Raw genomic sequence first — 27,678 nt, forward strand, 5'->3', positions numbered from 1 at the left:
ACGTCAAGTTTAAGTCCAGGTTCGGCATTTGCCAGGCCGAGGTGGGACCCCGCTACGGCTGCTGACTGGCTGAGTGGGCCTGGAACATCACGCCCCAGGTTCCCTCTCTAACCAGGAAGTGGCCAGTGATCGAAGCTGCGGGATAGAGGCATCAGCGTTGGGGCGGGGAAGGTAAGTCCATGTTACTTCTTTAATCCTCCACTGAACTCTGACAAAAAAAAAACCCTGCTCAAAACTGCTCTTTAACTCCCTGTGTCTGGAAAAGTTGGTTGCTGATGGCTGTATCAGTGTTTACCAGGACTCGCGAGGGTGGCGACCAACTTCTCCAGATGTGAGGAGTTAAATGTTGTCTGTTCAGGTTCGGAAAAGTTGCCAACCCCGGACTTAAACTTTGCTCATCTCTAATTCCCAGTCATTTTCAAAGGGTCCTGAATGAGTCACACAATGATTTTACATTGCAATAGGTGGCACCATAGAGCAAGCTCTTTCATTCTTTTAGAGGTAGTCACTTAGTATATTTTTTCCTCCAAAAAGTTTTAGTAGAGCAAGTACGGACTTTACGTCTCTTCGTGCCTTTTGGCACTCTCCTCAAAGAGAACGCTTAAAGTAGGTGTTATATTAAATTGTGTTCAGTTGACTTCCTGGACTTTGCTGGTGGTGTCAGCAACCAGGACACCCCAATCTATGATGGTTTTTGGGACCTGTGATTACGTGTGACATCTTCAAAGCATTGTGTATGACGTAAGATGTGAATATACAGTATGTAGCCTTGTCTTTACTCCAAGAGACAGGGGTTAATGTCTGTCATGTCTGGCTATCTCTAACTTTAACATCTATTGCAGCCTGTGGTGTAGATGCATGAAGAACAAACATACAATTCAATGTCATCTTCCATTGATCTTCTCGAGTTTGGGAAGATCATTTTCAGGCAATATGGATTGCTGCAAGATGATGTGTGTATTGCAAAAGAATACATGGGCATATGGGATAACGTTTGGGTACATTAAGCCCCACCTGTGTGCAACTTATGTACAAAAACAGTTCTTTGGCTTATGGGATGAGCCTGTTGGTATGAGGTAATGAGAAGAGTGGTCCCATTTCCACGATTATTCTATGTCAATCGGAAACAGATAACACCCTGCTAGGAAGTCCTCATGTTGTGGTCCTTACCTCTCTACTTTACCACCTGTCACTCTGCAGGCTGTTGGGGTCTCAGTGATCCGGGCTTGGACCCGCTCTGGTCCTGCAATGAGACGTACAGATTGTTTAGGTACCACTGTCCATCCCCTCGCTCTCTTTGGTTTTCTCCCACCACAATCTTTAACCTCTGACCTCCAGCTTCAGTTTCCTCCTCATCCAGATCAGGGGAGCCCGAAGACGGACGTGGCGGGGCATCCCACTCATCCTCAGCTTTGCTGCAATCCAGGGATGAGTCTTCAGGAGCCACGAGGGACGGGGACAGGCCAGAGGCCCAGAGAGGAAGATCAGGCAAATCGAGCACCCCGTCTGGCTCAGCTGTTGCCATAGGTACTCCATCCAAAATGGAAGCTTCACTCCAGTACGGCTCCAGTCGCAATGGGGAGGGTAGGGAGTAGTTGAGAGAGGCCGGGGAAAGCAGCTCATCCTGCGTCAAGGGGTTACCTATGGGAGGGTAGGATGGGGAAGGGGATGTCACACTCACTCACTCTGAATACATGTTGATACAACTATATCCCACTTGCCTCCCACACCTATAAGGGTTAATTTTGTGACCCAGGGGTGAACTTAATAATGTCTTAAAAAGTTTAAAGAGCATTGGTCCCAAAAATTAAAAGAATCACCAGAAAACAGAAGTTGGACAAGTTTTTCAGTCATTTTGTAAGGCTGGGTTCACACCTCTAAGCCAGAAACCCAATGGACCCCATTAACGTCAGAAGGATGTCAGCTGCCATTTGTGTCCAGTGTGTAAGGGGTCCACTAAAAATGCATTTTTGGTGGTCCGCTCCAATGACTCCAAAGAAAGATGTAAAATACAACATTGGTGTGAACCCAGCCTTACATACAGCTAATGATGGGTTTTAACCCATAGGGGGATATTTATCAAACATGGTGTAAAGTGAAACCGGCTCAGTTCCCCCTAGCAACCAATCAGATTCCACCTTTCATTTTTTAAAGAATCTGTGAGGAATGAAAAGTGGAATCTGATTGGTTGCTAGGGGCAACTGAGCCAGTTCTACTTTACAACATGTTTGATAAATATCCCCTATAGTGCCAAAAGTCTAATCCACCTAGTCGTGCAGAACATAGGTAGGTAGACTAGGAGAATAAGACCTGTGGTGCTTTTCTGGATGATATTTTGATTTTAGGGGTGTGCTCTTTAATATTGCAAATATGTAAGATGAGCGAGGACACATGTATGGTGAATCAATGAAAATAATGCCTACTTATCCAATTAAAGTTCCTTTGCCATGTAAATTCTCATTGCCATTGTGCATTCACTTTTACGGTTTTAAATGCAGCACAGGTAGGAAATATTTTAATTCTTTTTGCCTTGCTTCATATATACATTAAAGGAGTAGTCCAGTCAAGACAAAATCTTTTTGCTAGAAGGGTCTTACATCTATAGGCTGATCACAGGTTGATTTCCTAATGAAACCCCAGTGATCGGCTCTGATCTAGGCAGCAACCAAGTGTCCAGTTTTTCTGAAGTGCCACCACTGGTGGAATAAAGTATTACAGTTCTACTGAAATCAGGGTGTGAAAGGCATTATTATACAAATTCATTATCTATACTCATATATATCATCTATGCTTTTGAATGAAAGTACACAGATGTATATACATGTGTTTGGACATAGCCAAGGCAACCAGAATGAAAATATGAAATGCTGGCATTGCTGGCTACATTTGGAGAATTGGAGAACAGACTAAATAGGCAGGTTTTGCACTCCTAACATTGGTTTTATCGTCATGAATATTGACGTAGCTCCTTCCTCTCCATGTAGAGGTGACGTGGTTTGCTTTTCTGTCCAGAGGACTGCGCTGGGGGTAACTGCTTACAGTGAGATATATTAGGGCCAATTCCCTATATAGAGTGTGTGATACTCAATGTGCAGGCTGTAAAGCTCCTTGTCACCGCACTGTTACTCAGCTGTTTGAGCCATCAACAGTGACAGCCGCCCGGCCACGTGTCACACCCTGTCTGCTGTTTTTAGAAACATGAGACCCCCAGAACAGGGAGGGAGAATCCCACCGCCCTCAGGTTTTTCTAATGCATCAAAATAACAGCACTTGCTGAAGACATACAATCGCATTATAACCAGCAGGGTGTTAGCAACATAGCAAACACATCACACATCATATCCTCCACAAATCACAGTATAAAAGAACCAGCTTACACCACTGCAAGTACGCCACAACACACACTGACATGCATGCAACACAGATATACGGAACACAGAGGCCTCCGCCCGACCACCGACCACCTCACCAGGAGGACCTAAACTGATCCCAAAGTGCTAAAGCGGAGATCATCTATGGGAACGTCATTCTCCATTTTGTAATTCTTCTGTAGTAATTGTGCAACTCGAAAAAAACTAATAAAATTGTGTATCTAAGAACTTGTTGCATAGCTTGGATATCCTAGGCAAAAATTTACAAAAATTGGAAAAACCTGAGAGAATACCAGTGTCGGCAAAATTGCAACTCCTATGGAGATTGTAAGTGACATGAACCAGGGGTGGGTGTATTTACCATTAATTAGCCCAAGAAAGTAGGGTGATTATCACCCATAATGTTTTTCACATGACTGAATGAACAGAACATTAGACTTAAAGGGGTTGTCCGGCGCTAAAAAATTATTCACAGAATAACACACATTACAAAGTTATACAACTTTGTAATGTATGTTATGTCTGTGAATGGCCCCCTTCCCCGTGTCCCACCACCCCCACCCGTGTACCCGGAAGTGTGGTGCGCTATACTCACCTGTCACGTGCCGACCACGGTCTCCGATCCTCAGCAGTGACGTCTTCTTCGGGCGGCCGGCGGATCTTCCCGAGTGCCGGCCGCCCTCTGCAGCGTCATCCGAAGCTCAGCCGCGATTGGCTGAGCATAACTGTGCTCAGCCAATCGCAGCTGAGCAGCTGATGACGTGGACGCGTCATCAGCCGCGATTGGCTGAGCACAGTTATGCTCAGCCAATCGCGGCTGAGCTTCGGATGACGCTGCAGAGGGTGGCCGGCACTCGGGAAGATCCGCCGGCCTCCCGAAGAAGACGTCACTGCTGAGGATCGGAGACCGTGGTCGGCACGTGACAGGTATGTATAGCGCACCACACTTCCGGGTACATGGGTGGGGGTGGTGGGACACGGGGAAGGGGGCCATTCACAGACATAACATACATTACAAAGTTGTATAACTTTGTAATGTGTGTTATTCTGTGAATAATTTTTTAGCGCCGGACAACCCCTTTAAGGATTGTTCAACATTTTTTTTCTTTCAAATTAACTAGTGCCAGAAAGTTATATGGATTTGTAATTTCCTTCGATTAAAAAATCTTAAGTCTTCCAGTACTTATCAGTATGTCCTGCAGGAAGTGGTGTATTCTTTCCAGTCTGACACAGTGCTCTCTGCTGCCACCTCTGTCCATGTCAGGAACTGTCCAGATCAGTAGCAAATCCCCATAGAAAACCTCTCCTGCTCTACAGACTAGAAAGAATACACCGCTTCCTGCAGGACATACAGCAGCTGACCCCAGATTTTTAATAGAAGTAAGTTACTAATCTTTGGCACTTTCAGACACCAGTCGATTTGAAACAAATTTGCTAAACTACCCCTTTTAGGCCCTTTTACACAGGCTGATTACAAATGTGCGTAAAAGTGTTAGCGATCAGCCGAGGGGCAGGAAAATGCACGCTTGTTGGCTGAGTGTATCTTTTGTGCGGGCGATAAAATTTATAGCCATTGGCAGTACAACTGTAGCTATCGGCTGTGTAAACAGGGAATGTGCAGCTGATAGCTGGCCGCAATCTTGCCTTCTAAAAGGCACTGTGACCAAACGTCAATGATGTGAATGACGCTTGGCTTGCATCCTTGCATGGCCCCAAATTGGGTCATGTAAAAAGACCTTAAAAGGGTTATCCAGCGCTATAAAAACATGGCCACTTTTCCTCCTCTCTTGTCTCCAGATTGGGTGAGGTTTCAAACTCAGTTCCTTTGAAGTAAATGGAGCTTAATAGCAAACCACACCTGAACTGGAGACAAGAGAGGAGGAAAAGTGGCCATGTTTTTGTAGCGCTGGATAACCCCTTTAAGGCTGCATTTAAACAGGAAGACCACCATCTGATGATACCATTAAAAAAGTGATAGAAGTTCTTAGAAGTTGTGCAGCCATTCGTTTTCATTATGGGCGACAAACAATAATTTATAGGTTCGCACAATCCCAGTGAGCAGTTTTCTCATTTGTTAGCTTTTACATGGAGCAATATATGGCCCTATCTACAGGACAGAAAATAAGTAGCTGATCGCGGGAGGGTCAGGCTGAGAAGGGGACCCCAGTCTCCCATTAGAATGGAGCAGCAGGTTGTACATACATGCCGCTTCTCCACTGATTCTCTATAGGCAGTCAGACTGGCTCACCAAAGACAGCATTGTGGCGCAGTCAGGGGGCAATAGTATACAGGGGCCATGGAGGGGGCCTTATATTACAGAGGGCTTCCTAATACATTACAGGGGGCACATATGGGCTTTTTTTTTTTACACATAGGGGGCCTAATACTATGCATGAGGCCAAACATTGTAGAGGTGGGAAAGGAGGCTAATACTATGCAGAAGGCATAGAGTAGGCTTGGTACTATAAAGAGGCAAAGAGGGGGGCTAATACTATACGGAAAGCATAGAGGTGGCACAGAGGGGCCAAATACTACACAGAAGAGACCTTATACTTTACTGAAGGCACAGAGGGGGCAAATACTATACAAGAGGCTCAGGGGAAGTGAAATACTTTACAGGTGGCACAGAGGGGCCAAATACTACACAGAATGCCAAACACCATACAGAGGGCACAGAAGAGACCTAATACTTTACAGGTGGCACAGACGGGCCAAATACTACACAGAATGCCAAACACCATACAGAGGGCACAGAAGAGACCTAATACTTTACTGGAAGCACAGAGGGGGCAAATACTATACAGGAGGCTCAGTGGAAGTCAAATACACAGAATGCCAAACACTATACAAAGGGCACAGAAGAGACCTAATACTTTACTGAAGGCACAAAGGGGGCAAATACTATACAAGAGGCTCAGGGGAAGTCAAATACTTTACAGGGGACACCGAGGTGCCAAATACTATGCATGAGGCCAAACATTGTAGAGGTGGGAAAGGAGGCTAATACTATGCAGAAGGCATAGAGTAGGCTTGGTACTATAAAGAGGCAAAGAGGGGGGCTAATACTATACGGAAAGCATAGAGGTGGCACAGAGGGGCCAAATACTACACAGAAGAGACCTTATACTTTACTGAAGGCACAGAGGGGGCAAATACTATACAAGAGGCTCAGGGGAAGTGAAATACTTTACAGGTGGCACAGAGGGGCCAAATACTACACAGAATGCCAAACACCATACAGAGGGCACAGAAGAGACCTAATACTTTACAGGTGGCACAGACGGGCTAAATACTACACAGAATGCCAAACACCATACAGAGGGCACAGAAGAGACCTAATACTTTACTGGAAGCACAGAGGGGGCAAATACTATACAGGAGGCTCAGTGGAAGTCAAATACTTTACAGGGGGCACTGAGGGGCCAAATACTATACAGAGGAAATAGTAGGGTAAAATACAGGGGCACAGAAAGGGCCTAATACTTTACTGGGGGCACATAGGGGGGAAATACTATATAGGAGGCTCAGGGGAAGTCAAATACTTTACAGGGGGCACTGAGGGGCCAAATACTATACAGAGGAAATAGTGGGGTAAAATACAGGGGCAAAGAAACGGCCTAATACTTTACTGGAGGCACAGAGGGGCCAAATACTACACAGAATGCCAAACACTATACAAAGGGCACAGAAGAGACCTAATACTTTACTGAAGGCACAAAGGGGGCAAATACTATACAAGAGGCTCAGGGGAAGTCAAATACTTTACAGGGGACACCGAGGTGCCAAATACTATACAGAGGAAATAGTGGGGTAAAATACAGGGGCACAGAAAGGGCCTAAAATGATAAAGGTGGAACAGAGGGACCCAATACTATTCTGGGGCTATATTGGGGGCTTAATGCTATAAAGGGGGCACAAAAGGGTCTAATACTATGGAGTGGGTGCAGAGGGGTCTAACAATACTGAGAGGGCACTGAGAAACCTAAATATAGTGCAAGGGCACAAAGAGGGTTTTATTATTGTATAGGCCACTATGAAAGGGAAATTGTGTAGAGTTAAGGAGAGTGGTGGAAGAGTGCAGAGCCTAAAATACAGTATATATATATATATATATATATATATATATATATATATATATATATATATATATTTTTATCTGTAGGAGACGGGGTGCAAAACAGATATGTGTGTGTGTGTGTGTGTGGGGGGGGGGGGGTTGTTTGGCTGAAGGGTAGGCCCCAATAATGATTTTATCTGGTTGGCGACAGAACGGCCTGCCCTAATGGGAGATTGGGCCCCCCCTTCTTGGTCTGACACTCCGTGATCAGCTAGTTATCCTCTTTTCTGTGGATAGGGGATAACTTCTTAAAGCGACACTGTACCCACAATCTGACCCCCCCCCCTTTTGCTGTCCGTTTGGCAGGTGATGCAGTTATTGTGCTAAAAAATTACTTTTAAACTGGCAGCCCCGTGCCCTACGGGAGTGGCCTGGATTGTGTATGCATTAGGCTGACACAACAACCTCTCTGTCTCCCCACCCTCTTCATCATTAGGAATGCTCCAGGCAGATTGCCTCCTATTCATCACCTGTGGCAGCCAGGCACATGGGCTGGATTGTTAAGTACCTGTGCAATGTTCAGCATAGAGAAAATGTTCCAGTGGCATTCCTAATGATGAAGAGGGTGGGGAGGAGGGACGGAGGGGTGGTGCAAAGTTAGGGCACAGATGCTCCCGTAGGGCATGGGGGTTGTAAGTTTAAAAGTTGTTTTTTGGACAATAACTGCATTACCTGACAAACGGACCTCAGGACAGATCTTGGATTAAAAGCAGCTATCCGAAGGTACAAGCGGTTTGGAGGGGTCAGATTGTGGGTACAGAGTCGCTTCAAGACAGAAAAAAACTCATACAGTAATTTAGGCACCAAGGCAAAATCCGTACCAGGGTCTGGGGTTGAATTGCTTCCTCTACACCCTCTGGAGCCCTAGATGACCAGAATTTTTTTTTTTTTTTTTCTTTTTCTTAGGCAAGTAACAAAAAGTTTGACTATGCTTATGAACTTTGTACTTTTAATTATGGCTATATGGTTCCAGTTACAAGTGTATAGGAGCTAATGGCTATAACTAGGGATTACCCCCCCTCCAAAATTTTGCTGGTTTTCCATCAAAGGCAAATTGGGCAACGCCCATAGTTAAAACTGAGCTCCGGTACCTAGCAAAATATGTTACAAACAAGAATTTTGAAGCTGTAGATACAGAGACGCCATAATACAATAAAACAGTATATGTATGTGGAACATGCTTAATATATCGCTATACAGTATGTGAACTAGAGGTTGTGACTAAAGGCCACGGAAAATACATACATCCCTCAGGTTTAGGGTGGGATTGAGGATGGAGGGGCACCTGGTCCTGACTGAAAAAGGAAGAACAGAAGCATGAGGAGGTCAGAGGTGAACGAAGAGGCTCAGAAAGGAAGTGAGAGAAAGGAGAGAGAAAGGGTGAGACGTACACACATTGACTCTAGCCACACAATATTCCTCCGCGGAGAGGAGTGGGTGAGAAGATGGGACAGACATGGATCATACTAGTTATGGGTTAAACAAGGAGGCATATGCAGGTGAAGCCAAGCTCCATATAGCTCCGATGGAGTCAGTAGACTCATAAGGTTGGGTTCACACGATTGGCACTTGTAACCTGTGAACCTGGCCTTACAGTGAAATGGAGATCTGTGAGTGTTAGTGCTGATGGCATGCATTCTGTGCTGATGGCCAATCTGTTGGATGCAGAATTTTTCCTAATATTCTATAATACATCATAATTTTATAGATTATGGTAAGCCTGATCTCTGCGTGCATTGTGTAGGTATCACGAACACTATATCTGGCTTGATGTCTATTTTCAAATCGTCTTGCCTGTTTTACAGCTCATATATCTACTGTATATGGGAACCACTTCCTCCAATTGGAGCCCCAGGACTGATGGTGGTCAACCTAGCAAATTATACAGGCCCCAAACAATGCACTTGACTCCATTTGTGGGCTAAAATTTACGTTCAATGTCCTGCGTCCATCTGGCAACTGTGGAGAGAGGAATAAGCTCCTTTTCCATTATAATCTAATAGACTCCATGGTAGAACCTACCATATACAGAGATTAAAACCCTTAAAGAGGACCTGTTCTTTCTTATTTTAGAAAATCCCCAATATCTTCCTAAACTGTACAGTATTAAATCCCTCTGTTATTCCTCCTGGAAATGTACAAATACATTGACAACAGGGTGTTACCATCAGTGTCGGACTGGGGTATCTGGAACCCATCAATGAAGAACCAGTGAGAAACTACACGTCAGTCAGTATTAGTGCAGGTTCTAAAGCGGGGGGCCCACCGGATTCTCGTCCGATTCTCCAGTCCAACACCGGTTACCATATCCTAGCCAAAAGGGAATGTCTTTGAACACTTTACACTTATTGCTGAATGTGTTCACAAGGTGAATAGCAACACCTACTTTACAGTTTCTTCATATATTTCCAGGAAGAGTAACAGATTAACCACACAACATAGAATTGTAAGAAAATATGGTCCCACATTGTTATTTTATTGGTATTTACCACAACAGGAGTGTTGAATATCATGTCGGGATCATTAAAAAATCTAACCAACTAAGATAAGGGGCTTAAGGGTCTGGAGATGACATACAATAGTACACAGATAGTAGACATAACAAGCGAGTACAGAGCCAGGTGCCACAAGGAAGGCACCCGAGGGATGCGTGTGGCCCCGTGCCACCAGTTGCCCACCACCTCTCCAATTCTAAAAGAAGCAGCCCTGTCTAATAATCCTATATACCAGATACATAGAGAGGGCCCCCATACATCACGTCTTGTGTCACATGCTTTGCCACCTTACCTGGCGAGGACCCCCATGGGACTGTTCCATTCCTCTGAGAGGGGGAAATCGATCCGTCACTATTTGTATACCGTCGTTCCCCTATCAGACTTCTGCTTTGTCGCCCGGATCCTTCCAACATAGTGACAATCTCGTTGCGGTCAATGTTTCGCAGAGCTGTGTACAGGTCTTCTACTGCAAAATAAAATTATAAAGTAATGTACAGAAATTGTATATTCAGATGGGAAGTTTGGACGACAGGAAGTCTGAAGATGGTGTACAGTATTTTTTATTGTCCTGTTAGTCCCTTTTATTTAGTCCCATAGACATTAGATTTTTTTAGCTCCAATCCTATTACTAAGTGGTGCCAACAAATTTCTTCACCATATTAAAAAACATAATAATTCGTGTATGCAACTGGCTTGGACTGACCAGAGGAGACTACAGTAGGCCACACTTCAGGGCCAGCAAGAAGTGGCTTGAGGGCCAATGCCGTACATATATTTTTATGTCATGATACACAAATAACTTATAAAACTTGATGAGGGACATGGCATGAACCCTTAGAATCACTTTTTCTTGTGGGCCCAAGAAACCACAGTCTGACATTATATACCTATGCCTCAATAGTTGTCCAAATTCATAATTCATCAATATGGAGGGAGGTGTTGGCATCTGGCAAATCCACCGCTCAGAGTATACTTACACTTTGCGTTGGAGCCCTGCCGGGATGCCCACAGGTGTAGTAGCGCTGCACTCTGCTCCAGTAATGAATTTGGATTCTCCACTCTGATCCTATTGATGTCGTCCATCTCGAACTGCAGCTCCCGCGCCAGCTCTGCGGACAGGACACATCCACCATCACCATCAATCCCTGTAATACTGTATAACGTATCTATTACCCTAGCTGCTGTGAGACATACTACATGATATAAAGACCCTGGTGGTGACAGAAGTGTAAGCTAATCGGATTTCAGGTATACATGATAAAAGCATTGGCGAAATAGTAACTTATACAGCCGATAATATGAGGGAGGCTATTGAGGGGATATCTGAGATGATTGTGGGTTAGCACAATTTCTGGTGTACTGTAATATACTGTCTGCCTTCTTATAATGGGGAGCACACATCCAACTCCTTCTTAGTAAAATACTTCAGCGTTTTCCAAGCTGTTTGTGGGGATCTCATCCTATATGGAAAACCATTTTGCACTTGGAAGATGAAACAAGGAATATATTGAAAAAAAATGTAGCCTGGACACAAACAGACACGTAGACATTCATTTCATTACTGGAAGTCTCTAGTGCATGGCAGGCTGACTGTATCTGCATAGAGAAGTCTAGAGGGACGCACTAATGACTAAGCAAAGCTCATCATTAATTGTATCTACAATATTTACATTGACTGTCTATGTGAAGGTAAGTGACTGTCTATCATCATGGTTATCGGCTCCTGTGCCAACATTTAAAGGTAACATTCTACGTCAACATTACATGCCATCCTTCTATGTAAATATTGTATGGCAACATTCTAATCCTACGTTCTAGGCCAACTTTCTAATTCTAAATTCTAAGACTACATTCTATGCCAAAATTCTATTTAAACATTGTATGCCAACATTCCAACATTTAAAGTCTATGATCTATGTCAACATTCTCTGCCAACAGCCTATTTTCTCTAACAACAAATATATAGAAGTCAATATTCTATGCCTACATTTTATACCAACATAATATGCTAACATTGTATGTCAACATTCAAAGCCTACTGTTTATGCTAACATTCTATTTCTAAATCCTAAGCATACATTCTGATTAGAGATGAGCGAACCCGCCGGATTTCTGTCCCGCTGTCTGCAGGCTCCGTGCAGTGGGTGGATACAGCCTAAGGACCGCCTGGAAAACTGGGATACAGCCTGTATCCCAGTTTTTTAGGTGGTCCTCCGGGAATCAGACGCAGAGAGTTCTGGTTTATACGAACCAGAAATCTGGCGAGTTCGCTCATCTCTAATTCTGATAACATTTCTACATTCTATGCCAATATTCTAAGTAAATATTTAACGCCAATATTCTTATGTCAACATTCAAAGCCTATGATCTATGCCAACACTCTATGATATCATTCAACCAGTAACATTTATACATTAATCTCTGACCATATAAGTAATTGTCTCTGTGTTCCATCCTGGCTGTCAGGGCATGGTAGGAGTTCTAGTTTTGCAACAGCTGAACAGCCACAGGTTGGGGTACACTGCAATAAATTAAAGGGGTATTTCCATGCAGTCTTAAACTATCACAGTGCTCCTTTGTAGTATAAATACTGAGGTAACAGTAGTAGTTCCATTCAGAGTGTTGAGAGAGAAAGTGTGTTCCTGCTCTAGTATTTCCCAGGGCTTGGCCTGGAGGCCAGGACTCATTTGCAGGACTTTATGCCAAAGCTTATTCCCTCTCTCCTTACAAGTTGTGTCTTCCTAGCTATGTCGGGCTAGTGCCAAAGGTGGTGAGGCTGCGGTAAAGAGAATCAAGGAACAACCCTGTCTACACTGGGTAGCTATTCTTTTACTTCTGAACACTGCACATGTCTTCCGGAGGTACTAGTTAGATAAGTGCACTTAGAGCCGAAAACATTACTGCCAACTGCTAGGTTTCCTTAGGATTTTCTTCCACAGCTAGCTGTACCCACTAAGAGGGACAATGTTCCTGATCCTGTGTCACTCAGTGCCCCCAAGATAGCTTAAGCGGATGACTCATTCCTGTGGAAATCTTCTCTCTAACAGCCCCCACAGCGGAGAACCTTAAGGGCCAAGACAGGGTCCCACTACTCCAAGCTAACAATTTAAGTTAAGTAAACTATCTCTCTCTCTCTCTCTCTCTCTCTCTCTCTCTCTATATATATATATATATATATATATATATATGCACCAGCGAGAAGATGAGAAGTCTATTTGTCAAGTATAATTATAGTATTTCAAATCCAAAGTTACCCAACTCATGGTATCTCTAGTATTGTCAAGTGATCTCAGGAGTATTATTCTTGTGACTGCACCTTTATTAAAAGAAATTGAGATATTCTGTACTGTCACTTAAAGAGAATTTTAGGGTATGTGCACACTACAGAATTTGGGTGGAAATTTCAAGCGGAGTCTGTGTCAGTGCGTGTCAGTCTATCTAGGGGTGGGCATATACCACTCCTGGCCACCATGACAAGTACCTCATTTGGTATACCTCCATGTCGCCCAGATACACAACATCTAGCTACCCCAGGTCACTGCACAAGTATTAATTGAGATGGGAATACCCCTTTAAGGAATTGCTACATTTAGTGCTCTCATATAGCCTTTAGGTGGCTCCCTGTGATAACACTGAATGTAGAAAATAATGCTATTGCCTTCCCCGCTGCATAAACTGATTTATAACAATTGCAGCTCTAAAATGCAAATGCAAAAAAGATAAACATATAATATATTAATCAAAACGCTGAGCCCTTTGCACAGTGCTAATGCATAGGCATAGAGAGTAAGTGGGTCTTGCTCTGCTCCATGACAAGGACACTGTGACAATATGCTTAGTCCCCTGATTAATTGTCTGTGTGCAGAACAGCTGCCGCCGTTGCAATGATATAGGGCGGGGTTGGGTATAATCAGCATGAAGGGCATTCCAGCCATGGTGTGTAAGCTCACCGGCCCAGCTTAGACCCAGGTGCTCTGATATTACGGCCATCTTCATGTCAAAGCGTTCTGTGCCACCAAGAGAGCCTGGGGAGACAGAGAAGATGGAGGTAACATTGGAGGAGTACAACAAGTAGGAAAATATTAAATAACAGTACGTAAATAGTAAAACTCACTTAAGGTGTGAAAAATAATAAGAAAAGATAGACGTTATATTGGAGTGTGAACAGGGTTTCGGATGTGAGGGATGTGAATACAAGAGGTGTATATTATCCTAAAGATGGTCATCACTGTTAATGGGGAATCCCTTTAGGACATAGTGTGAGAATAACATAATAGGCAGCTATAAGAAAAAATTAAGAGTCTAGGCACTGTGACTAGGGACTTTGAGAAAATGGGTCCCATAAAAGACAGACAAGGCCCCGTGACAAAATGTGGTACATAGGTAATACTGGAGAGTAAAAAGAGAGACATGGGGCATTTTAGGAGGGAGCGAGAAGGCAGAGTAAGGGGACTGTGAAGAGAGTACGAGGAGACTGAGAAGAGAGTAATATGAAGGAACTGTGAGATGAGAGTGGGAGAGGGACTGTGAGAGGATAGATATTGGGGACTATGAGAACAGGTAAAGGGGGACTGTATGAATATAGTAAAATGGGACTGTGAGAAGAGAGTGGGAAGGGGCTGTAAAAGGGAATTTGAGGGGACTGTAAGAAGAGAGTCGGAGTGGAATGTGAGAGGACAGTAAAAGGGGTTCTGAAAAACCCATATCCTATGGATATAGCCATAGGAATCACTTGCTGAGCGTTGGGGTTTGGAGAACGCTGCCAAACCCAAACAGTTCTGCAAGTCTACTTAACACTAGAGATGATCGAACAGCGGGAATTTTCAGGTTCGTTCGAACTCGAACCATGGAACTGGGAAGGCAGCGGGAATCAAAAGCCGATGGTTCGAGTTCGAATGAACCTGAAAATTCCTGCTGTTCGATCATCTCTACTTAACACTAGTTCTTTTGTTTCTACTCTCCCCATCTTCAATAACTCAGGTTCTATCACACATAATTCTACCAACCATGTACTTCATATTCCCAACTTGCCCCATAGTCCTCCCCTCCGTCTCACCCCTTGTGCTTTCATTCAGAAGGCTGTACCGCTCTCTTAGAGCAAGCGGGGTCAGCGTCCTCCTCCTGTCCAGGCTCCCTGGGCCCTGTGATAACACAACTGAGTTTTATACAACTGCAGAATGGCACAGTATAATAAGACTTGCAGAACAGGACAGGACATGACATATGCACAGTACTGGATAAAAGTAATAATAAAACACAATAAAACAATAGGTTGTAAGTTGCAACACACTGTACATACAAAAGGAACAAAAGTCGCACATTTCATTCATGCATGAAGGAAAACTGCAACATGACGCCACAGGTTACACAAACACAATACACAAGTCGGCAATTCCTCCTGATATATGTGAGATTCATATATATCATATTACTGACAATGCCCATGAAGTGCCCCCAAATAACCAGGTGGCAGCACAGGATGGAAGGGAGGATGCTATGATATCATTGATATGCTCAGTATTTTTATTTAAAAAGCTGCTTAATTGCTGCTAGGTCTCTTTGGGCCCAGTCCTGCTTCCCCACCTACTCATAGAGAAAGTCCTGCTTCCCCCACCACACACAGGGAAAGCCTGTGAGTCCTGCTTCCCCCACCACACATAGAGAAAGCCTGTGAGTCCTGCTTCCCCACCTACTCATAGAGAAAGTCCTGCTTCCCCCACTACACACAGGGAAAGCCTGTGAGTCCTGCTTCCCCCACCACACATAGAGAAAGCCTGTGAGTCCTGCTTCCCCACCTACTCATAGAGAAAGTCCTGCTTCCCCCACCACACACAGGGAAAGCCTGTGAGTCCTGCTTCCCCCACCACAAATAGAGAAAGCCTGTGAGCCCTGCTTCCCCCACCACACACAGAGAAAGCCTGTGAGTCCTGCTTCCCCCACCACACATAGAGAAAGCCTGTGAGTCCTGCTTCCCCCACCACACATAGAGAAAGCCTGTAAGTCCTGCTTTCCCACCTACTCATAAAGAAAGTCCTGCTTCCCCCACCACACACAGGGAAAGCCTGTCAGTCCTGCTTCCCCCACCACACATAGAGAAAGCCTGTGAGTCCTGCTTCCTCCACCTACTCATAGAGAGGCTGTGAGTCCTGCTTCCTTCATTACACATAGAGAAAGCCTGTGAGTCCTGATTCCCTCACCACACATAGAGAGAGGCTGTGAGTCCTGCTTCCCCCACCACACACAGAGAAAGCCTGTGAGTCCTGCTTCCCCCACTACACACAGAGAAAGCCTGTGAGTCCTGTTTTTCCTGTCCACACAAAATGATTGACATTTCTCCTTGCCTATAAACTCAAGGGAAAATCTGTCAGTCACTATGTATGGGCTGGGAAGCGGGACTCACAGACCTGGCAGCAATTAAACAGCAATTTTATTATAAGCATTTAAAAAAATGCTTATAGAAAATGTAAAAGTTCAGCATCTTGCCATCTATCCTGTGCTGGCTCAGATAGGACACATGACCAATATGGCCACATGCTTAGAATTTGCACTTGGTAAATCTCTCAGGATTTGCATTGGCACACAGATTAGCTCCATATAAGATTAGTGGTGATAATCCGCAGCTTTTTCTCTTTTTTCCGTGGATTATAAAACCTGCAGTGTGATAAGTATTCCAGAGTATGCGGAGAAAGCAGAAAATACCCCTTTACATCTATTTCCAATGCAGATACTGCAGATCTTGTCCACATTAAGGTGCAGAATACTTAAATCCTCAATATCATGGCCTCATGGTATTATATGATAATGCAAAGTTTTTTCTTTTTTTTTCTTTTTACATTTTTTTTCTATGTTTATATTTTGTAATTTTTTTCAGTACTTGTGCATATGAATTTATGGCAAAGTATGTAGTAACCACTCAGCTATTAGGATTATGCAAACCCATTCCCCTTGGTTGAGGCATGCAGTAATGCACTTGCTGTACCTGTGTGTACTGTGGCATTGTGACATTCAAATGGCAAAGGACTTGCTGGGACTGTTCATATTTCATAGATTTGCGCAGGAACGAAAGAGATCCACAAGGTTCCCGGCTGCTGTCTCGCACCTAAGCAGGAACACAGATTTCACTCCATTATAAATATTACTACAGTGGTACCTTGGTTTAAGAGTAACTTGGTTTAAGAGCGTTTTGGTTTAAGAGCTCACAGTTTCTCAAAATTGTGACTTGGTTTAAGAGCATCGCTTTGGTTTAAAAGCTCCCTGTACTGGGTGGGAGTGTGGGTGGGGGAGGGCATGGTCTGCATAGCGGGGTCTACAGCACTGAACTCTGACCCAGGAAGTCTCCCTCACCTTCCAAATTAAAAGCAGATCCACTTCAGGCTGGGGCTTGCATCAGGGGAGAGGACTGTGGAGGAAATCTCTCCATAGCTGTAACCCCTCTCTCCCCGGACAGAGAGCGCTGCATGTATGTGCCCACATCTGCCCTGCTCATTCCTTTATGCTCCCTGCAGTCTCTGTCAGCCCTTGTGTTTCCCATCCTCTCCATTACTGTACAGTAACTTATAATATCACATATTCTGCTGTTTCTGAATGTTTGTTTCATCTGTTTTACATGTTATTCAGAATAATTAATCATTATTTTTGGGGTGTGGAACCAATTGTCTGCATTTCAGTGATTTCTTATGGGAAAATTTGCTTTGGTTTAAGTGTAGATTTGAATTACAAGCTCAGTCCCGGAACGAATTATGCTCGTAATCCAAGGCACCACTGTATATATATGTGTGTGTGTATGTATATATATATATATATATATATATATATATATATATATAAATTTTATTAACTGGTGTCAGAAAGTTATACAGATTTGTAAATTAATTCTATTTAAAAATCACTAGTCTTCTAGTACTTATCAGCTGCTGTTTGTTTTGCAGTAAGTGGTGTATTCTTTCCAGTTACAGTGCTCTCTGCTGCCACCTCTGTCCATGTCAGGAACTGTCCAGAGCAGTAAATGTTTTCTATGGGAAATTATTACTACTGGACACAGACAGAGGTGGCAGCAGGAACACTGTCAGACTGGAAAGAATACACCCCTTACAGCAGCTAATAAGTACTGAAAGACTTGAGAGGGGACACCATTTATACAGTACAGTAATGCCTATGAATTCCAGACAGGACATATATCTGGAGAATGATCACCTATGTTGCTCTCTCACCTTTATGGGTAGTGCCAGTCTGTTCTCTTTAAATGCCTGGAAAGTAAAGCTTCTTTGCTGCGTTGCTTTCTTGAGAGGAACTAGATTCCCGGACAGCTCCACAAAAAGTTGCGTCCCATCCATAACCTGTGGATACAATTGAATAACACACAACTGAACATGGGGTGCTGGCTCTTGACACCTGACTCTTCATTTACTTACTTCTCCCTGATTCCATTGCATCGTCCTCTTAGTACCCATGCCCTGTCATGCACAATACCCGGGCTCCAAAGCTTAGAAGAGGTAGGGGTGCACAACAGGAATAATTGGTGCTAATTACAGACGGATTTTTCATCCAAATATAGTCCAAAGAAGAATCCGAAGCACTCGTTTTTCATATGCAAAAAGTGTTCATAAGTTTATTTACAGCGTGCAAAAAGGTAAAGCCAGGAAAATAACAATACTTTCTTTAGAAAGACAATTTTTGGTTTTATAGTGACTGTGGACGTTTCGATCCTATCCAGGATCTTTCTCAACGTCGCTGGGGTTGAGAAAGATCCTGGATAGGATCGAAACGTCCACAGTCGATATAAAACCAAAAATTGTCTTTCTAAAGAAAGTATTGTTATTTTCTTGGCTTTACCTTTTTGCACGCTGTAAATAAACTTATGAACACTTTTTGCATATGAAAAACGAGTGCTTCGGATTCTTCTTTGGACTTGCTCCAAAGCTGGCATTGCTATATTTAGTTTAGTAAACTCCTTGGGATCTACTTTTATTTTTGGGTCTAATCTGGTGTCCTGAATTTACTTTGCAGCCTGACTACATTTAGGGTCCAAGGGGTACTCAGGCAAAAAAAATCAACTAGTGTCAGAAAAGTATATAGATTTGTAATTTACTTAGAAGTAGATTAGAAATCTATATAACTTTCTGACAAACACAAAAAAAACAAAAACGCCGAAGTACCCCTTTAACCAGGCCGCATTTTCCGAGCCAGAATGAGAGATCATTGGGTATATAAAAACCAGAACATGGACCCTGCTTATATCATAAATTTATTATTGCGTATTCATATCCCTGATCAAGCAAATACATACACAAACTATACCCTATATCCTGTTACCTTGGATAAAAGCTTATATGAGGTCTAGGAAACAAATTAGACCTAAGATCAATGTTTTCCAACCTGCTGCAAAACTAGAACTGCCATAAAGCCCTGACAGGCTGCATGCTTGGAGTTGTAGTTTTTAACAGCTGGACAGCCACTGATCGGGGAAACACTGCCCTATATCATAAGACTGGGCGTTATAGTCACTAGAAGGCTCACAACCATTTAACTAGACAGGCATAATATACCATATGTAACAATAGTATACTTAGCTGTCCATAACCTATGGTCTTCAGTGTACCTCAATGTCCCGGCTACGAGCCACCTCCGTAAAGTTCTCATGCTGCTCCAGAGTCTTCTCCAGCTTGTCCCCTGTCATACAATAGCATCGTAGACGTCCTTCCCGTCCATCTGCCATTTTGGCAAACACAACAAATCGCGCGGTATACGGAACAGCGCTAAGCTCCTTGTAGAGCTGGGTGGAGAAGGAGACCGCCTCGGCGGTGCGGGGGCAGTCTGAAAGCCAGAACCTGGAGAGATGTTAAAACGCTGAATCATAGTCATAGACAGATACAAGGAGCATCTCATAGTCATAGCAGTACTCGCTTACCTGGCAGAGACATTGGTTGTAAAATTGGCACATTCATTGGCATATACTAATTTAGTCGTCCCGGTAATGTCTTCCCACTGAGCGGGAGCTGTTCCACCTGACAAGCAGGAGAAGAAGGGGTGATATAAAAAAAATCTAGAAGAATTGTCTTCTTATCTCTTATGGACACCATATTCCCTACCTGTTACACTACATAGGAGTCTCAAGCTGGTGGTATCCCCCTCTCCGCTGTCTCGTGGGTTGTCTTTCCAGGATGGTGGCAAGGGGATACGTAGGCCTATGGGCCGGTGGAATTTCCTGCGTCTTGGTTCCACAGTGACAATGGGGCCAAAAGTGGCTTGATTTCCAAGCAACCGAGAGACCAGATCATCTGGCACAGGCTGGGCCTAAGAGGACACAAGATGCCGAAGGTTACCAGACCTCCAGAAAGACTAAAGGAGTCATTCACAATGTGCGTTTAGAGTGGCACCTACTTGCAGCGATAACTTTACTTTCTTGGTTACAGCGGTGGGGGGGAAGGTGGCTTGAACTTGAGGCACAAGCCGGCTTTTAAGGATGCCTCCTTCTGGCCCAATGAGTTCACAATCTTGGCATACCCGTGACATCACCACAAAGTAGAGCGGGAAGTCGGTGGTGACGATACGACAAAGGCGCTTCTTATGTAACTCCTCTTCACTCTCCAGCTCTAAGAGTGGGAACATAGAAAAGAACACAATATAAAAACTTGTCATATACTTTTTTTATCATGTTTAACCAACATAAGAAATGCTGCTCATAGCAAGAGAGTATACTGCACCATAAAACAAATGGAAGAGAGTATATTGCAGCTATAATATATTCCAAAGTCATTCCATATACAACAGGGTCAACGTTAAAGGGGAACTCTGGTTGAGGGTACAAACACACACGACGGATCCGCAGCGAGTTTCTCGCTGTGAATACTTGGCAAGATCTGCTGCGGATCTGTGCCCTGTCTCCTCTATGTGCAGACAAACTCGCAGTGGGATGCACATCCCGCTGCGAGTTTAACAGCAGCCTGCCTTGTTAACCTGATCCCGGCTCTGGCTTCCTTCGCTGGTTCCCGACACGTCCCGCTCTGCCAATCAATGCGATGCCCCATCGCAACGCACTGACTGGCTGAGCAGGCCATGAAGACGTCGGGAGCCCCGAAGCAAGCCGGAGGAAGCCGGAGCCGGGATCAGGTGCGTATTCACAGCCGGAAACTCGCTGCGGATCTGTCGTGTGTGTTTGAACCCTAAGAGATATTTAACACTGTTCAATCCCCACCTATAATGTAAGCTTGTGTGTAATAGGCTTCTATTACATGAATTGGTCCACTTGTCTGCAGCACATCCTGCACTCACACCCTAAGCTGCTGAAAATTCTCACTTCCTGGTCCACTCTGTCTCCACTACTCTGTGCTTCCCCTCCCTTCTGAGAAAGAAGTCATATGATCTCTGTTTCTTCTGTTACCAGGCAAGCTGTAACAGTTCATCTGTAAATCCGCCCAACACTGACAACACACCTAGCAGTGATCATCTCGCCAAGGATCGAGAAACAGCAGCCTTTCCTGAGTAGTATAGGGGAAAGGAGACACTGTTGTTTCTTTCTCTCTCTCTCTTTCTCTAATCTATCTAAGTAGGTAGATAAATAGATAGATACTGTGTTTACTGTGCGAAGCAGATTGAGCCAGTTTTAGGCAGATTGTACAAGACAGGGGCAGGTACCGAGCAGTTGGCTCTGAAGTGCAGTGCATGCTGGAAGATGTAGTTTTCCGGCCAGGTGCCATGATGTAAAACTGGGATCATTTGTAAAAGTTTGAACCTGTGGCTTGGCTAGGAGCAGCGTAGACAAGTGGAAAAGGTGCCAAACAATCAGTGGGGGATCAGTGAGGGCACCTACTGTATATGCTTTTTGTGCATTTTATTTTTTATGTGATCACTGGAGTTCCCCTTTAAACTCCCAACGGGAACATTAAAATCATCAACTCTCCCAGTGCAACCATATGAAAGGGGATTACTAGTTTAGAAAACCCAAGTATCTGATTAGGAAATATTGGCAAAACCTAAACCCAAACTGGAGACAAGAGTCCTGCCGTTTCTGGGAGAAAGTGGCTATGTTTTTCTAATAAGTAGAGAAATGTATTCCACGGCACACGGCTGCAATTCCAAATGAAAGTGTTTATTCCATCAAAGGTGATAATATAACATAGTGCAGCACAGCAAGTTTAAAGTAAGTGCACTTACTTTAAACTTGCTGTGCTGCACTATGTTATTTTATCACCTTTGATGGAATAAACACTTTCATTTGGAATTGCAGCCGTGTGCCGTGGAATACATTTCTCTACTTATTGGAAGTCCGTGGTCGGGACTTATCTACAGGCACCGGACTATCTATATGACTGCGGTGGTGCTGCTCAGACATTATTTTGTGCTATATTTTTCTAATGCTAGATAACCCCTTTAATAGGTCCCTAATAATAATAACCATCATCTACAATGGTGGACCCAGGTATATCCAGCAATCTGGTATATTTTTTGGTTAACCACATTAAAGAAAAAAAAGTGCAATGCATCCAGCTTCTCACATCTTGTATTCCCATCTGGGGTCATTCTTGATCACCAGACATATGTAAGCAAACCCTTAGCAGCTAGAAAGAGTGTCTCTTGTGCTGGAGGACCCGACATGTTCATGTGTTACACAAAAAGCCTATTGATTTCAGTGTAATGCTTTGTTTTTCCACAGGGTGGCACTGCAGGGAGAGGAACCAGCTGCTGCCAGGTTGCTCCACATTTTAGTTAGGGTCAAAGTAGTGAGTATAAAGGCCACATCTTACCTTCATCCATACCGCTCAGTGCCTCCTCCAAGTATTCCTTTCCATAGCGGTTCTGATGTTCCTTCCACACTGACCCGTTATCACTACGCAGGATAACCAGCTCCCGGTCACCACGTCCCACTGAAGAAAAGTGAGGGATCTCCACCACCACAGGGCTATGGGAATGGGAGTGGGACATGTAAGGGAGTACAAAGGTATTAAAAGTGGTGATAATATAGCAAGTTTTGGCACCCACCTAAGGAACTGTGCCCCTGTAGGACCCAGAGCAATGATCCTGCTGGTCAGCCCCTCTTCCTCACCCAATGGAGGGGGACAGTTAAGCTTTTGCGGTTTGACAAGGCGACATGTAATTCTTGTGGGGGCAGCACAAGTCCTGGGTGGGATGATGACCCTCAGACCATTGTGACGGCTTCCACGCATTGATCCACCTCGGGCGTCTACCATAAAACTGACTAAAAACCTGCAATAAAAAATAATTCAAAGTTTATAATAATCTGATTGCCGGTTATAGGCATGAAAGCTGGTAGGGGCAGCACCAATCCTGGCATCGCCATGGTCACCAGATCAATAGAATGATTCTTTTGTCTCATTTTAAATTATGAATATTTGTTGCATAATCCAATCTGCAGCTGCCAACAATTATTTATAAACCGGATTTATGACAGCTACATGGCGGCATATGAAAACACCATCTGCGCCACAATACTTGTTGAGGTTGCGTGGTGGCTTTTATGTAACATTCCCCTACTATAAACCTGTTACCATGTGCACAGATCCAGATTTACAGACAAGGACGTCCTAGTTTACTTTCTTTCTGCAATGTTGTCAGGATTGTGTAACATAGGAAAATAATTATGCATATCTATCTATTTATCTATATCCTATCTATCTAAATATGTATATATCTCAATGATACTGAGGTCAGGAGACTGAGATGGCCACTCCAGAACCTTCACTTTGTTCTGCTGTAGTCAATGGCCAGTCAACTTGTGTTTTGGATCGTTGTCATGTTGGAACGTCCAAGTACTTCACATGCGCAGCTTCCAGGCTGATGAGTGCAAATTTATTTCCAGTATTTGCTGATAACATGCTACATTCATCTTTCCTTCAACTTTGACCAAGTTTCCTGTGTCTCAAACATCAGTAATCCACTTCTGTGCTTTACAGTAGGCATGGTGTTCCTTTAATCATAGGCCTTGTTGACTCCTCTACAAATTTGTGGTTGAGGCCAAAAATTTTGATTTTGGTCTCATCACTCCAAATGACCTTGTGTTCCAGAAGTTTTGAGGCTCATCTCTGTGCTGTTTGGCGTATTGTAGGTGAGATACAATTGCATTTGCGCAGTAATGGCTTTCTTTTGGAGACTGGACCATGCAGCCCATTTTCTTCAAGTGCCTCCTTATTGTGCATCGGAAAACAGCCAAACAGCTAGTTTTCAGCGAGTCCTGTATTTCAGTTAATGCTATTTGTGGGGGGGTTTATTTGCATCCCAAATAATTTTTCTGGCAGTTGTGACTGAAATTTTTGTCAATTTGTGTCAACTTCTGTGCATGTTATTAAGCCAAATCAAAAGGGTATGTGAACTTTTGATCAGGGTCATTTGGATGCTTTTAGTTGGCATGATTGACCTGTCATTGGCTACAGCAGAACAAAGTGAAGGTTCTGGAGTGGCCATCTCTGTCTCCTGACCTCAATATCATTGAGCCACTCTGGGGAGATCTCAAGCGTGCAGTTCATGCAAGACAGCCCAGAAACTTACAGGAACTAAAGGCTTTTAGCCAAGAAGAATGGGCAGCTTTACCATCTGAGAAAATAAAGAGCCTCATCCACAACTACCATAAAACACTTCAAGCTGTCATTGTTGTTATAGGGGGAAATACACAGCATTAACAAGTGGGGTGTGTAACCACCCAATACCCAGTACCACCTAATTTCCCTTTAGAAAGGGTGTGGGTGATAGATATGATAAATAGTAGATATGTGATAAATGGATATGTCCCTATTGTGCACAAGGTGCTGAAGATGCCCATCGCTCCTAATGAAGATCAGCAGAGCGGGACAGCCGTGGGTGGGCTGAATCGGTGCACTGGGTGCTGTAGTCTCTCCCCCAGTGCACCAGCCTAAATACTAAATACTGCATTTAAATGGCACAGAGGATAAAGTTAACAAACTTACCTTCATCCTCAGTGCCCCATGCACTATAGGAACGTATCAGCAGGTCAGATTTGTCCCGCTATTATTATAATACTACTTACCATGTTAGGCTCACACGTGCCAGATGTCTATGGGAGCCTTTAATCTCAGGTAACTTTGATGTTCCTTACATTTTTACAATGGCCATACACGTGATAAAGTAGCTACCCACCTGCCATGTGCCATGTACAACATAGCCATCTACTTATCTAGCAGAGGGACATTTCCCATTACAAGGATGGATGTGAGCATGTCCTTGTTGTCACTTACCCTGTATGGACAGGACTGGCCACAGGACTGATGTTGTCCGATGTTTCGGTGGCCGGGCTGCTGGGGATCAGAGACTCATCGTCTAGTTCTCTAGACAACTAAAGGCAGAGACATACAGAGTTATATTTCTTGATAATTTGGGGTTTCCATCTATACTATGAGAAGTTTAGATGAGAAATACATAATTGAAAATAGAATATTGAGAGAACATACAGCAGAAATACACTAAAGGGGAGAAGCTGACACACTGGTCTTCTCTATTCTCAACAAATTGGGAACACAAGGGCCCTTCTAGGTTATGATGCTCCTTGCCAATACCAGTTATAGAGGCCTCTATCCCCCCGATGTCTGCTGTGAATATTACGCCAGATGACAGCTGCTTCTCGATTCTATCATTCATGTATGACTTCATTGATCATTGTACATAATTTGTTTTATGGTGCCATGTAGGCTCGGACATGGCTCCATCTCTGAGTGACCCTATATCATCTAATGTTCATGGTATCAAGCACTAAGGAGGATCTTCCATTTAATATGTCCCTACATTCCTCATGTTTCCGAAATGTTATTCAAGAAATGTCCTTTTACTGATCCAGTTCCCTGTCTTATGCAAGGTCCACATTCTGGGACAGATCAGTAGACAGTCCCTACAAGAATTGCAGCCAGTTAAGACTCAGTTTTGTGAACACAGCCACCTGGGCGGGGCTTCACAGCGAGAGAAGGCCCAACTGCAGTGAAGCCCTGCCCAGTTGACACTGTTGACCAATTAAATGAAGGGGGAGTAACGCTTCTTCCATAAAGACCGTTACTCAGCTAAAAGACTGTTGTCTATCCTTCTCGGAAACTGATCTTTAGTTACTATTATTGCCATATGATTAGTGTTACAGAATACAGTGTAAAATGCAGTGCGAACCCAGCCTAACCACTAGATCTGTAATAATACATTGACAGCGTTGCCCCCTTTAATCTCTCTGCACCTCCACATGTTAAACCCTAACTTCTATTGCACACTGGGGAAATGAAAAACTGCTGAAGAACATGGGAAAGCGGTTCTCTCAATCAATGTGCTATGTGGTGGCGGTAGTGTGTTACGTTACTGCTTATGTTAGCGATATTTACTGGTTCGTCCTCCTCTTTTTTAAGAATGACTGTTTCTGGAGTGACACAGGGGATTCTGGGTATTGCAGGTGATCCAATTCTGTATAAGAAAAGCAAACTGGATTATTTATAGAAAATAAAAATGACGTACTTGTACTGTATAACCTGATATGGCATTATAGAATAGAATATAACAGAAACATAGAAGATTGTCGGCAGAAAAGCCGCCTTGTCCTTCCAGTCGGCCCTTAGTATTTCCTTTCTTATTACCTTAGAATAGATAGATGTTTATCCCAGGCAGGTTTACATTCACTTACTGTAAATCTACCTATCACATCTGCTGGAAGTTTGTTCCAAGCATCTACTACTCTTTCAGTAAAGTCATATTTTCTCACGTTGCTTCTGATCCTTCCCCCAATAACCTCAGATTGTGTCTCTTGTAATTAGATTATTATTAAAGGATTCAATCACGTCCCCCCTTTCTCTTCTTTCAGATTATACCGACTATCCCGATTTAGATGATTAAAGGGGTTGTCTGGCATAAACTAAAGTCTACAATGCTGCCGGGGCTGTGGAGGACACAGCGAACAGTATACTTACCTGTCTTGGTTTGCCACAACTGCCAGTTACTGCGCTGCCCACTCTCATTGTATGCTGTTCCCACAGGAAATGGCCGCTCAGCATAGTGATTAGCACAGAATAGTGCACTCTATGGTAGGCAGCCATTTTCTCTGGGAATGGAGCGAGACAGGTAAGTTTACTGTACTGTTATGTCCCCAGCAGCAGTTTGTGCTGGAAAACCCCTTTAAGTCTTTCCTATACAGCCCAGCATACTATTATATATATATACAGCCCAGCATACCATTATATATTACAGCCCAGCATACCATTATATATATATATATATATATATATATATATATATATATATACAGCCCAGCATACTATTATATATATATACAGCCCAGCATACCATTATATATTACAGCCCAGCATACCATTATATATATATATATATATATATATATATATATATACAGCCCAGCATACCATTATATATATATACAGCCCAGCATAGAATTTGCTTTCCCCACTGACTTATTTTAAGGCTGTCAGTATTGACTACCCCTAGATCCTTTACTTCTGAAGTCTTTCCCAACACAGCACTGCCAATATGATATTATTAAGGAATTCTCAGAGTAACATCTATTTGTACTTACACCTGCTCCAGTTTGGGTAAGAACTCCATGTCTGTGTCTTCATCAGGCTCCCGCGGTCCTGTGGGGGGAGGTCTGAAGTCTGGAGGCTCCTCTCCTGAAGACAGTAAAGGGGGGAAATACAGACCTCTGCCAATAACTAGGATCACACATTGATAACAAATGGGATTGACA

General features: G+C 43.6%; 1 protein-coding gene across 6 annotated transcripts in view; it reads right to left on the reverse strand.

Annotated features, from left to right (window-relative positions):
* The window catches only part of ANK1 (ankyrin 1), a 134,146-nt gene that overhangs the window by 23,307 nt on the left and 83,161 nt on the right, over positions 1–27,678 (reverse strand). For 5 of the 6 annotated variants that reach the window (XM_069944894.1, XM_069944900.1, XM_069944905.1 and 2 more), the window contains 17 exons: positions 27,508–27,601; positions 26,309–26,387; positions 25,190–25,287; positions 22,962–23,186; positions 22,727–22,881; positions 20,364–20,575; positions 20,072–20,276; positions 19,891–19,987; positions 19,582–19,810; positions 18,194–18,319; positions 16,963–17,082; positions 15,040–15,124; positions 13,934–14,008; positions 10,961–11,092; positions 10,276–10,449; positions 1,333–1,641; positions 1,171–1,243 (listed from right to left, as the gene is read on the reverse strand). In XM_069944894.1, coding sequence (XP_069800995.1) covers positions 1,171–1,243; positions 1,333–1,641; positions 10,276–10,449; positions 10,961–11,092; positions 13,934–14,008; positions 15,040–15,124; positions 16,963–17,082; positions 18,194–18,319; positions 19,582–19,810; positions 19,891–19,987; positions 20,072–20,276; positions 20,364–20,575; positions 22,727–22,881; positions 22,962–23,186; positions 25,190–25,287; positions 26,309–26,387; positions 27,508–27,601 — 2,488 coding nt within the window. The remainder of the gene's footprint in view (positions 1–1,170; positions 1,244–1,332; positions 1,642–10,275; positions 10,450–10,960; positions 11,093–13,933; positions 14,009–15,039; positions 15,125–16,962; positions 17,083–18,193; positions 18,320–19,581; positions 19,811–19,890; positions 19,988–20,071; positions 20,277–20,363; positions 20,576–22,726; positions 22,882–22,961; positions 23,187–25,189; positions 25,288–26,308; positions 26,388–27,507; positions 27,602–27,678) is intronic. The other variant, XM_069944912.1, reaches the window with a different exon arrangement.

Source organism: Dendropsophus ebraccatus, chromosome 1 (assembly GCF_027789765.1).
Source record: "Dendropsophus ebraccatus isolate aDenEbr1 chromosome 1, aDenEbr1.pat, whole genome shotgun sequence".
NCBI classification, from domain to species: Eukaryota; Metazoa; Chordata; class Amphibia; order Anura; family Hylidae; genus Dendropsophus; species Dendropsophus ebraccatus.